The 13,553-nt window shown below is 35.5% G+C and overlaps 1 protein-coding gene across 1 annotated transcript; it reads right to left on the bottom strand.

Moving 5' to 3' along the window:
• Window positions 1–2,091: 2,091 nt before the first annotated feature.
• LOC107457490 (uncharacterized) lies at window positions 2,092–6,234 on the bottom strand. The gene is made up of 3 exons (XM_016075658.4): window positions 6,162–6,234; window positions 3,807–4,307; window positions 2,092–2,363 (listed from the first exon to the last, which is right to left on the bottom strand). The coding sequence occupies exons 2-3, from the start codon at window positions 4,298–4,300 to the stop codon at window positions 2,195–2,197; spliced, it is 663 nt and encodes a 220-aa protein (XP_015931144.1). The 5' UTR covers window positions 4,301–4,307; window positions 6,162–6,234; the 3' UTR covers window positions 2,092–2,194.
• Window positions 6,235–13,553: the final 7,319 nt, after the last annotated feature.

Below are 13,553 nucleotides of genomic sequence, written 5' to 3'. Positions count from 1 at the left end.
GCTATCTGACCTTGCTGTGGGGGCAACCTTGGCCCTCCTAATATGGTGCCTCTGAAAAAGTGGACAACAAATCTGTCCTTCAGTTGTCTGTGTTGACGAAAGGTCATTCCCCAGGTGGGCATTTGAAAAAACATGGTTATGGTATAGGTTACATATAGCTTGTTATAGGGATTTAGTGTTTGCTCTTCAAAATTTTGAAATGTATGAAGTTTTATAAAATGTTACAATGGTTTTGTATAAATTCTCTTTCAAAAGAACTAGCGCAAAGTTTGCAATTTACAGCCTTTGAGCGGATCATGAAATCTTGATCAAAAGCTTTGTACACATATTTAAGCAGTGGCATTCGACACCAAAAGCTTTAACTTTTTGAAAACATTTGAATCTGGTGTTTCTGAAAATTAAACCTGATAATTTCTGAACAAACATTTGACAAACCTTTGGGATTTTGTTGCCAAGTTATGAGCAATAAGGGAGTTTTTTTTTTTTTTGCATTATGTAATCTGTTTTTACCCACGACGAGCGTTTTCACAGTATTTTGAACTATTAAATAGAATTATATTTTCCGTGATTTTTCAAACTCTCTAGATCCATGGTACAGTGACATTTCATAGAGGTTGATTTCTTTTATACAGCCTGTCAAAAATTACCGTGCATTATCCTTGCAAATTTAACCCGTCAAGCATAGAGCTGACAAAACTGCACTACAAGAAATTCTTTCCCTGTTGAATAATGTGATGAAAGCAGATTCCTTGATGCAATAAAGCTTGCAGTTTTAAATTTGAATAAAACCAGGTCAAACTATTAAAGTTAAATAAAAATTTGCTATTTCATAAGTTTAAGAAAGATCGCGATAGTAGTTTTAGACATTCGTATTTGCACAAGCAATACCTTTTGGAATAAAAGTTAAAATATTTGTTTATGGAGAACTAATTAATCTCCCGAGACCCAGCGTCCAATATTTGGTAAAATTTTATCACTTAATTTTAAGACTGCTTCTGTATGTAAAAATAAAATGATATATCCTCGTTAGCGTAGAGTTTTTAATTACAACGAAAAATTAGATTTAAGTAACCTTTTGGACAATATATGGCATACAGATATCTTTACTCCATTGAATTTATGAACAAAATTATGGAGAGATAGGCTAAAACATCCTCCATGCCAGAAATGCTACGAACTAAAATTTCGCATTTTATGAAACTATTAAAAATTTTACTTTAAGTTTAATAGAATTTTTCACATACTAGTGTAAGTGGCTCCCTGGATGTATAAGATTTGCACATGCTTGCTATCCTTTACAAAACTATACCACTGTTTTAAAGTAACCTTTAAACGAAATTGCAGGCCTTTTATGTTTCTACTTTAATGAACTTTTCACGTCCTGTCACATTTTTGACAATAAAATATTACGTTTTATTTGCAACTTGTATCTTTAAAAATCTCTTAAATCCATGTATTCTAGAAGAATACTAAATGTAACGTTTTGCAAACAAGAAATAGCTAACAAGATAAAGTTTTTAGTCCAGTCTTTCCATATGGCTATGCAAGGAAGTGTCCTAATGTGAGCAATTTAATATCCCAATTTTTCACCTCCGGGAACTAAGAAAATAAGTTTTTGAAAAGAAATCCATGCAGTTAAACATACGAGAACTAAACTAAAAAATAACAGATAGAATTATCTAGTGAACAATTAGTCTTATGCCAAATCATTGCTGCAAACTTCAAAAACTTAAAAAATTGACCAAAAATATGTGTATAATCTGAAATATGTAAAAATTGTCGAGTTCAAAGAACATTTGCTCCAGATTTTGGCATATTTAGTTAGCATAAGATTAACAAGGGCTTCAATTTGAATGAAATAAGTAATGCTGACCGGATATTGATGGAATGAGCTGGAAGCACGAGGGAGACTAATTTCCATACTCTCTGCACATTATATTCAAAATTATGGGCATTATCCTCCTGTATTGCTCTTGCTTCCCACTGTGTGCAGCCCGCTTTTATTTCATTCAAGTTGGAACTCTTGAAGCCACAAGATCTAGTAGTTATTGCAGACTACATAGATTTCCAAAAGATATCAAACTGACAAGATTCAGATGAAAGTAGCGACACATTAGTGTCAAAATTTTTATTTGACAATCCAGGTTTTAAACCCGTGAAATATAAAATGTATAGTTATAAATCCGCAAGTAGCTTAGTTTTTAACTTTAAATGCTTTTACAAATGTCTTGATTAAACGGTAAGATTTTTGATCGCATGTTGAGTAAGCTTTCCTGCAACCAGACATACCACGTCTTTGTCCCTGGATCATAATTTCTCGGTACTTCCTTGACAAAGCATTTTTTTCCAGAACTCTTAAAGACCTGCAAAAAGAATTAAATTTATGTTTAGAGGAAAATCTTACGCCTTAAACTAAAGATATTTGTATTCTTTATAGAGCAGTGTTTTAAATTATACCGAACTGAATTTGAGTTCAGTAACTTCAAAGCCCAGTAAATTGTTTGATTTTATCAAAGCTATTTTCTACCGCGAATCACTAGTTTTTCCCAGCTTGTTAAAATTAAGGTATTAACGCTTTAGGTTTCATATAAAGCATCTTTGTAGTATCTTATACTATAATTAAGTTTTATTGAACAAGATTCGAAAATTTAACACACTAGTTCATATTTGCAACTCACGGCTTTAAAACCTGGAGTGCCACATGATTAGGGTTAAATACTGCATACTCAAAGTAACAAAGAGTTAGGACCATGTCTAAAGCAAAAGTGATAAGAATGGGTGTAAAAGGAGAAAAACTAACAATTCGGGGTAGTGGCGTCTGTATTTACACGAAAGAAAGCGCTGACCAATTGGGCAATCTAAAATTGCGCAAATCACTTTCTTCAACAATAGAGATTTTGGGTAGAGTTTGTGTTAAATTAAACATAATGCTAACCTTTTTCTTCTAGCGATTTTTAAAGAAATTTTCATAGTGAAAGAAATGGAAGTTAAGTGTACTTGTTAAAAAACTTAACGAAATTTGATTTCGTTAGGTTTGTAGAACAAAAGGTAAATATTTAAAGATAAAATTTGTGAGTAAGTGTAGCTTGAATTTCAAGCTTTAATCATTTCGAAATTTATTACATTTTGTAAAATTACGAAATTCCCAGCAAAACACTCAGTGACTAACAATTAGAGATTTAATACCCACACAATTTAGTCAAAAATAAAGCTATACATTCAGAAAAACTTTAGATTGAAAAAAGAATTTACCAGTATTAAAATAAACTATCGAATCTGAGCAATCTTGCTGTATATAAATCTGTCGTTTACAACGCTAAGAAAAAGCAGAGGGAGACGTCGCATTTAAACTAGCACATTCTTGCATAATGCTTATTACTGATGGTTTATGTAATGTTTATATTACTAGTTTAAAGTAAATTACTTTCACAACTGTTCAGAAACTGCTCTGAATTTTTAGTGTTACTGTAATAGATATGCGCAGTACCAATAGTCAGCTTTAGTTTACATAACACCTTAACTACTGTAAAAAATTCCATTTAAAAAACTTTTTGGCCAGCAGGTACAGAATCGTGAAAGAGATTGAACAGATTAACGTCTATGAAGCTTACACGATGTTTATAGCTAATTAGAAACTAACTCGTTTCATTCTTTTGGAGAAACAAAACAGCGGGATTTTTCTTTTAGAAGGAAATAAATCTGAAGACTAGGAAAATTTTTAACTGGTTTAGTAAATTTTTCTAAACTAATTGCAAGGATTATAGAATACAATATGTATTTAACTTAAAATAATAACTTTTACTTACGTCATAACATCTTTGATGTTGTGCCCAAGGCCTTCAAGTACTTTAGGATCCGACCCAACTTCACACACTAATCTTGATATGCATTTGTTCGCATCAACTTTGTCCAACACTGCGAAAAAGTTTTCTATTTCAGTCGGGGTTGCTGTGCGAATGTTAAATGTCGTAGGAATATTTGGGCCTCTCCTCTTAGAAAACTCTTTGCTACGGGGAGTTAGAGGAAGGGCTCCTAGCCCACCTAATCCAAATCCTCCTAAACCTGGTAGCAAATTGCTTGAACCTTGACTTATAAAAGGAATCTGGCCAACAGTTCCGGTGCCTAACATGTTTAAAAGTCTTCCGCCTACAGCAAACTTGAGTGCAGTTAAACTGTCGGGACCCATCGCTTCTGGAACCCCAAGAGGTGATAGCATAGATGACGGTATTGTCAAAGAAGCTTCATATCCAAAAATGGATAAAGAAACGATGAGAGTCCAGGCAAGTGTTTTAGCGAACATGTTTAACCTAAAACAAAATCGAATCGTTATTTGATAATACACAATTTAAAAAGTTGACAGCCAAATATAAAGCACGCTTAAAATTTAACATAATTTTGTACTATGAGATTAGAAGACTTTATGCAGAAATTAATAAATGCCATTGGTTATCCAGGCAAAGTCAGGTTTAAATTTTCCCTTGCTTATGCTGTAGCTTATTCAATTTCGTAAAACTTTAGTGCTTCGTTACTGATGATTGCTTAAAACTAAATAACTATATGTATACTATTTGTACTCATTGATCACTTAATTTTATGTTCTTCCTTTCGCATGTCCTTACAAAAAGATTATGTTAGGGAAGATAATGTGTTAACCGACGTTAATCTATTTAAATAGAATGAAAAATCTTGAACTTAAAAAATTCGATAGAAGTAACCTTTCGGACAGTTTTATGGCATAAATCTTAAGAGTCATGGATTTTTTTTTATGACCAAAGTTTGAAGAAACGCTAAAAATATCCTACAATAAATGAAAAATATTTTTTTATAATTTAGAATTATTAAATTTAAAGTTTAAAAAACAAAATTGAGTTTCTCTCTTCTAAGATATATATTAAGCAAATTCTCCACTTCCTGACATTGAAGCTCTGGTCTCCAGAGTTATAGATTAGATAAATGCATACTGTATTGAAAATTAGATTTAATGCATGAATAGTTTCGGACCAATCATCTTAGATAAATACATTAAACTTTTGCATGCATAAAGCTTTGTTCAGTTAAATACTCCGAATCCAGAGGTACGTGCTTACCGTTAAGTACTTACATATCCATAATCTTTAAATATATTAAAATCTTTATTATACTTTCGCAAGACTATAGGATTCAAAAGATAAGATTGCTGTCTTTGAGCCCTTCAAAGAAGAAAAGTTTAGTGCTAATATTATCAAAGTTCAAATCTCTTGTATTTAAAGACGAAAAACCATTCGGGCAGTCAGTTCATCGATTGTTAACTTAAAAAATTAGCACCGCAAGTAAATTTAGTTTTACATAGATTTTAGACTGACTTGCAGAACTTAAACTTTTCAAAATAAAGTTCATAAAAAAAATAACCTCTAGCGTTAACGGTTTAAAAACATTAGAAAAAAATTGCAATTATAAAAATAAAATTTACTTTATTAGAATATTTTATCGATTTTAATCCACATAATGCAATGAATATACAAAACGTTGGAAGTTTTAGTTCCATATTTGAAGCCACTTCAAAATTAAAAAGAATTGAAATCTTTCTAGAGACTATTACAAGCTGATAATATATAGAGAGAACATTTTTAAGAGATACACCATGCCTATGTAAGCTATTTGAAAAGGAGATTAAAAATCTTCGATGAGGCTCCTACTAGAGATGAGGGGTCATGCATAGACCAAGAAGTTAAATTCTAAATAGGAATTTTGATCGAAGAGCAAGTTACTGTAAGTTATTAGGCCCCGCAAAAGAGTATACAATTCAAAAAAAGAAAAGTACAGTAAATTCGTAACATATAGTGCAAGAACTAAAAATATATGAATTCGACCATACATATGCTTAGCACAAATTCTATTAAACAGACAATATTGAAAACAAAGTTTTAAAATCTAATTTGAACGGCTGCATGCAACTTTTTCGAAATAATTGGATTTTTTAATTAAGTTTCAACAGAAAAAAAAAAGATACCATAATACTCAAGATTTGTTTAATATTTAATTACTAAAAATAAAGCAAAGAGTTTTGTTTTTCATTTTTATAAGTAAAAAAGTTTCTACTAATATCTTTAAAGATCATAGTTGATTTACAGTTTTAAAAAAAATTTAAAAGACTATCACTTCTTTGGCTAAAAAATACTCACAGATATCAGCTATACTCTCTGCTGCATATGGCGAATCCAAATGTTAGACCTCCCTTCCTACAAAAGCTTTATTGAGCAAAAACTAACTTTTTAATAATCTCCAATTATTTATAGTCTTTACTGATTCCGTAGGATCTTCATCATAAATGCGCATGCGCTGGAGTTAAAGTTGTAGTAAACAATGGATACTTTAGCGAAGAAGTGATATCTTGGCTCATATCTTTGAAGTACAACATCAGAGTAGAAAACTTGGTCCCACGTTACAATAATTGCCTTGTCTGTTATGGTGATAACATTGAAAAATAAAGTAAGACACCGTGATTCTGTAAATAAATTTTCGTTTTGATATTTTTCGTTTTCATTCAGTTAAAACAGAACGTATCTTATTTTTTATATGATTGTTACACACTAAGACATCTATGGCTATGGTGGGAATCGAACCCGCTATTTCCACACCACAATGCGTTTCGCTGAAAGACAATACACCGCAAACACGGTGATTCAACCCCCTTTAATCTTTTTAGCAAATATGTAAACTGTGAAATTTAATTGAGTCCCACAGTGAACTAATCGTTAAGACGCGGTTCCCACCAGATCACCGAAGTCAAATGTCACTGGCTGCGGTCAGTGTGCGGGTGGGTGACCACTTGACCGAGGGTATGCTGTATTGGTCCTCGTTAAACTGTTCTACTGTAAAGTGCTCGACTTCGCGAGTAGGTCGTCGGGGATCCTCAGGGATGTTTCCCAGACCGTCGCCAATGGACTATTGTGCAGCTTTAGTGCGACGTAAATAAACTACAACAACAACAAATTTAATTAAGGCTTCCGCGGCCGAGAGGTATTATCCTTCTACCAAACACTTTCCAACATGGAGGTGTCCTGCAGTGAACTGATCGTAAGGACACGATTCCCAGTAGAACACTGAAGTCAGGCATCAACTGTTTGCTGTCAGTAAGCGGATGACCGCTTTGAGCACACTGCGTAGGGACCAAGGGTGCGCGGTGTCGGTCCTTGTTAAACTGTTTCACCGTAAAGAGCTCGACTTCGCGAGCAGGTCATCGGACTACCAAAGCCGGGGAACCATCCCTCTGCGGAGGATCAAAATTGAGATGTCATGTCTTCTGATCATCCTCAGGGATGTTTCCCAGACTAACGCCAAAAGCCCATTGTGCAGCTCTAGTGCAACGTAAATAAAGTTTCTACCTACCAACATGGAGATAGCAGTTTAAAATTAATTACCTGGATTAATCTTTGTGCTGTCCTCTAATTTGTGCGATTTTTTTTGCAACTTAACAAGGATTTATAAGACTTCCTTTTTATTGCATACATGCAAGCACATGTATGTGTAACAATATGCCAAAAAAAATATATGTTTATTATTTACTTTGTTAAACACTTTTTGATATTTAAATGTTTTTTGGCGAAATTAGAAAAATATTTTTTTAATTTGCTGATAAAAAAGTTTTATGAATGATTTTTCGATCAATTAGTCCTTCCAGTAGGTATGGTGGGTAATGCATCCACCTACAATGATATTGCATTGTCAGGTAAGAATCTCCATAGTAAAGGCTTGGTGTCTGATGGAAATGCAGTTTTTTCCAATGATATATTAGTGGTTTGGAATCAGCTTTAACGGTATGTCTCCGTTAGTTTCAGGAGCAGGAAAAATGTATTCTTGGTGTGAAGGCTGGTTGATAACTACTACCATCTTCTGCTTCGATCTAAATTGTTATAGTGCAGTATGCACATCAGCCAGCATTGTCTTAGAATCACCAATAAGTACAAACGCAAATTCCCTATTAGTCTAGCCTAAGCACGACGTTTACAATTAATTCAAATCAATTATGATCTTTTATGTTATTCACTTGTAAGAACTTCTTAAGCGACATCAGACCACGAACTTAGATTAGCTTGACTATGTAAAAAGTTAACTGTCCCGATTATCAAAACAACTGGTTAGTGACTTAACAAAACATTCCGGAACAAAAAGGAAACTGGTTAGACTCCTGCGGTATCCATTGGATGCATATTTGACTTTGACGCCGAATACATTTGTTCTGCTTCATTTGAGCGCTTACACGCTTTCTTTACTTCTCTTACTTTATTTTACGCTACTTTATTTTAATTTGCTTTTTATTTTACATTACTTAGATGCGCTGAAAAGATGACCATTGTAATCAATTTAAATCGCATGACAGGTACAGATAAATGGGACTTCCATAAAAAGAAGGATCTAAAAGAATTTGAGGCTGTTTGCTATCTTAACGAGAGCTTACTAAAAACTAAATAAGTAAACACAAGGAAATAATTATAAAAGGAAAGAAATCTCACATGCACAAGAGCTGTGGTGGCTCAGGAAATAGAGCACTTGCTTCCCAATAAGGTGACCCGGGTTCGAAACCGAGCGATGGCTGGTCTATACGAATTCCACATCCGACTCCCACGAACCACATTGCTGACGTAAAATATCCTCAGTGGTGAACGAATCATGGGTTAGAGTCCCTTTGCCGTCAGGCTAACCTTGAGAGGTTCTCGTGGTCTTTCTCTTCATGTAACGCAAATGTTGGTTAGTTCCATCAAAAAGTCCTCCACGAAGATAAATGTCTCCCAATACTTGATCCAGGAGTTCTCTTGTCTTTCAGGTTGGGTTCAAACTTACAAGGCTACGGGGCTGAGCATTGATAGTCATAAACTCAGAATTGGGTCGGCTGTTCAACGCCGGACATAAAGTAAAATAAAATCCCATACACAAATATGCTCTCGAATACAAAACCATTAAATATATGGAAAAAAACTACTTATATTTGTATTTTTATCACTTAATAGCGTTTGGAGACTCTTATTTAGTAAGAATTAATACAGTGTCGAAAGGAATAAATCGAGTGAATTCTTAAAAAAATTGATTCAGCGTTGCACGATAATACAGTCACTCGAACGTAGAGACACGGCTCCCAGCAGATCACCGAAGTCAAGCATCACTGGCTGCGGTCAGTGAGCGGGTGGGTGACCACTTGAATCAGTCTGCGTAGGGACCGAGGGTGTGCGGTATTGGTCCTCGTTAAATTGTTCTACCATAAAGTGACTTCGTGTGCAGGTCGTCGGGCCACCAAAGTAGAGGAGCCATCTCCTCTGCAGAGGATCAGAGTTGTGATGTCTTCGGATCATCCTCAGTGATATTTCTCAGACCGTCGCCAATAGCCCATTGAGCAGCTCTAGAACGGCGTAAATAAAGTACCTACCTGATCTTTGTCTTCGCGGTTCGGAATTCAGAGTAGTGAAATATTCCGAGCAGTTTCAAATCCGGCGAAGTTCAAGCCACGCATGGTTGGGGAGCGTGGTGTGGAGACAAATGATCACCACTACCATCCGATTTAAGTTGCAGTAATGTATCGTGTGCATATGCCAGTATTGTCTTCTGATCATCATTAAGCTGTGGTCTGACATAATGCGGTTCGAGTAGCGAAACTATTGTAGTTGTTACTTTTGTTTGTAGTTTGTAGCGTAATGTGCTACTTTTAAAAAAAGTAGTCTTGTGAATAATGCGATACAAAATAAATAAGTCCCGCAGTGGACTGATCGTTAAGACACGGTTCCCAGTAGATCACCGAAGTCAAGCATCACTGGCTGCGGTCAGTGTGCGGGTGGGTGACCACTTGGATTAGTCTGCGTAGGGACCGAGGGTGTGCGGTATTGGACCTCGTTAAACTGTTCTACCGTAAAGTACTCGACTTTGCGCACAAGTTGTCGAGCTATCAAAGTCGAGGAGCCATCTCCTCTCTCAGAGGATCAAAATTGTGATGGCATGTCTTCGGATCATCCTCAGGGATGTTTCCTAGATCGTCGCGAATAGCCCATTGTGCAGCTCTAGTGCGACGTAAATTAACTACAACAACAAAATAAATAAATAAAAAACAGTAGTTTGTAGCAATTTCTGGCAATTACGTTTAACGTTCGTTTAGTAAAAGACAAGGTTCAAACTTCACTAATTTTTTGAATTTGATCCGTACAAATCTAAGCGAGTCCATCAGTGGACTTAATAGGAATGCCTCTGAAGTCGAAAGTTAATAAGAATAACGTAATACCAATATTTAAACTATTTATTGCAAATAATCACTAATTTATCATTTTGATCAAATCTTCAAATGTAAATAAAAACGAAATACATTGAATAAAATTAGATCTAATGATCGGATTCTCACTTATTAAGATTCAATGTTAAGGGTTCGAGCGATTGACCTCAAATATGCAGACATTTTAAGTTACGAAATCAGACGCACAAACATACTTTCTCTGAATAAACATAGCTTTTTTTGAGATAGATTATGATTTCTATCCCTCTAGATATGGGGGTAACCGCAAGCAGGGAAATATGGTTCTAATTGTTTGGTCATGAAAGTGGTCGAAAATTTGAACCCCTTAATGTTAATTTTATATTTTGCGTATTTTGCTGTATCACCAGAACTTTTTAAAGGAAACATTTTTTGCTTACTGTTAAAAGATTTACATTTTATTGTTCATTTAAAACAATTTTGGGTTGCAATGAATACAAGTCTTTAAACTCTTTTAAAGAATGTGATTTTAAATTTCAAAATACAACATTTGATCGAAATCGGTCGAATAGTTCCTGAGAAATCGAATTTAAATATCTGACTTTTTAAAATTCAAGTTATCAGGAACTATTCGACCGATTTCGTACAAAATTTGTATTTTGCTTAATAAAATTAAATTGTATAAATCAGGTAAAATTTGCATGCCTAACAATTTGATTTTTTCTTTACTATCATTTAATAAAATAATACTTATAATTTTTTGTGTGGAATTATCTTGAGATAAACAAATTTTATAATAATAAGCAAAAACTTTTCAATTCGCTTAAATAGTTCTCGGTTTATGGCAAAATATGCAAAAAATGAAAGTAATAATTAACACTGTAAGGGTTAAACGACTGATGATATTCCTTTTTAACCACTATAGTAGTTAGATAATGCATGCAGCTCTTCTTTATCCACTATTTAATGTGCCGTTATTTTTGAAAGTGAAATAAGTCAATTTTTTCCAATATTTAGATATCTAATAGTTTGCGTTTGAATAAATTTTAAAATAATAGCAAAGATTAAATGGCAATGGCAATTCGTTCGTTTTTATCACTGCAATTTGTTTAAATTTTAAAATACCGTAATGAGGTGGTGGTGTTGTTAATTTACGTCGCACTAGAGCTGCACAATGGGCTATTGGCGACGGTCTGGGAAACATACCGGAGGATGATCCGAAGACATGCCATCACAATTTTGATCCTCTGCGGAGGGGATGGCACCCCCGCTTCGGTAGCCCGACGACCTGCGCGCGAAGTCGAGCACTTTACGGTAGCACAGTTTAACGAGGACCAATACCGCACACCCTCGGTCCCTACGCAGACTGATCCAAGTGGTCACCCACCCGCACACTGACCGCGGCCAGTGATTCTTGACTTCGGTGATCTGCTGGGAACCGTGTCTTAACGATCAGTCCACTGCGGGACCCGTAATGAGTATTAAAACCGTAAAAAGAAATAAACGATTTTTATTTCCAAATGGACTTATTCCACTTTCAAAAATAACGGTTAAATTTTCTGTATGTTATTCGCTGGTAAGTTTTGAGGTTCTTCATCAAGTTTTTGAACCTGACGAATCTATGAGATTTGGTAACACCGTGTACCTTAATTTTTAACTCTTATTCCGGAATAGCAGTTTTCTTGCTTCGTGTACGTGGACCTACAGATTTAAGAAATAACTTATACAACTACAATTGTTATAATCAGCCATACACATTTATAAATCCATAAAGACTAGTTGAATAAATTCTCTTTTCACCACTATCTACCTCTATACTTTCCTAAATCAACAGAAGATATAAGTGAGTATGAGTATAGTAAAGTGCGGCGTGCTCTTTGCTTTCGCTTATAGCACTGCGTTTCAATAGGTAAGACTTAATTCAGCCTAATAAGATTTATTTGAGCTCTGAGGCTCTTCATCAAATTCGGCATGCTACCACCCCACGGACCTAGACCCCCGTTCGATAAAGGTGATCATTATTTTATTTCTTTTAATTACTGTTACGCACACATGCAGACTTGTGTGTTCAGTACAAAGAACGGCTTATAAGCCCATATAAATTTGAAAATAGGCAGCTCAATTTAGAGAGTTGTAGTTCATTTACGTCGCAATAGAGCTGCACAATGGGCTATTGGTGACGGTCTGGGAAACATCCCTGAGGATGATCCAAAGACATGCCATTGCAATTTTGATTCTCAGCAGAGGGGATGGCTCCCCTGCTTTGGTAGCCCGAAGACGTGCTCGCGAAGTCGAGCACTTTACGGTAGAACAGTTTAACGAGGACCGATACCGCGCATCCTCAGTCCAGACTGAGCAAAGTGGTCACCCACCCGCTTACTGGTCGCAGCCAGAGATGCTTGACTTCGGTGCTTTACTGGGAACTGTGTCCTTACGATCAATCCACTGCGGGATAGCGCAATTTAGAGAAGGACAGCACGAAGATGCCAGGGTTACTGCGGTATTCGAACCTGCTACCTTCACGTTGCAGAACGTTTGGAGTAAAAGTGATACTGTTAGGCCAGGTAGGTCTCTAAAATAAGGGGACTAGCATCCCCAGGAAAAAAAAAATGGTTGCAAAATTTCTAAACGGGTATTTGTAAATTTGTAGCTTTGAATTTTCAATTGAATATTCTGAGAATAGAAATCCTTCGCAGAAATCCGCTAGCAGAAATATTTTTTTCAAGTGATTGGAATGGTGAAAAGGTGAGTTTTTGAATGCTTTTTTTTCACTTCCTTTAAAGAAAATTTGCAACCAGTTTTTTAGTTTTCTGAGGACGCTGGTCAGCTTATTCGAGAAATGAATAACATACATCTTTTCACTGCTAATAAGTCCCGCAGTGGACTGATCGTTTAGACACGGTTCCCAGCAGATCACCAAAGTCAAGCATCACTGACTGCGGTCAGTGTGCGAGTGGGTGACCACTTGAATGAGTCTGCGTAGGTACTGAGGGTGTGCGGTATTGGTTCTCGTTAAATTGTTCTTCCGTAAAGTGCTCGACTTCGCGTGCAGGGCGTCGGGCTACCGAAGCGGGGGTGCCATCATCTCTGCAGAAAATCAAAATTGCAATGGTATGTCTTTGGATCATCCTCAGGGATGTTTCCCAGACCGTCATCAATAGCGTCATTGTGTAGCTCTAGTGCGACATAAATGAACTACAGCAACAATCACTGTTAATAGAGGGTAAAAGCTTGTAGCATCATCCTCTTTATCATTATCAATGCAACTCAACTCAACTTTTTATCATTACTACCTACAAAACTATATAATTGTGAATTTTTGTGCGAAAGTGATTAAAACTCT

This window comes from Parasteatoda tepidariorum, chromosome 11, assembly GCF_982258835.1.
Source record: "Parasteatoda tepidariorum strain Cologne lab strain chromosome 11, Ptep-v5.0, whole genome shotgun sequence".
NCBI lineage: Eukaryota > Metazoa > Arthropoda > Arachnida > Araneae > Theridiidae > Parasteatoda > Parasteatoda tepidariorum.
This window is presented reverse-complemented; position numbering and strand designations above follow the sequence as displayed.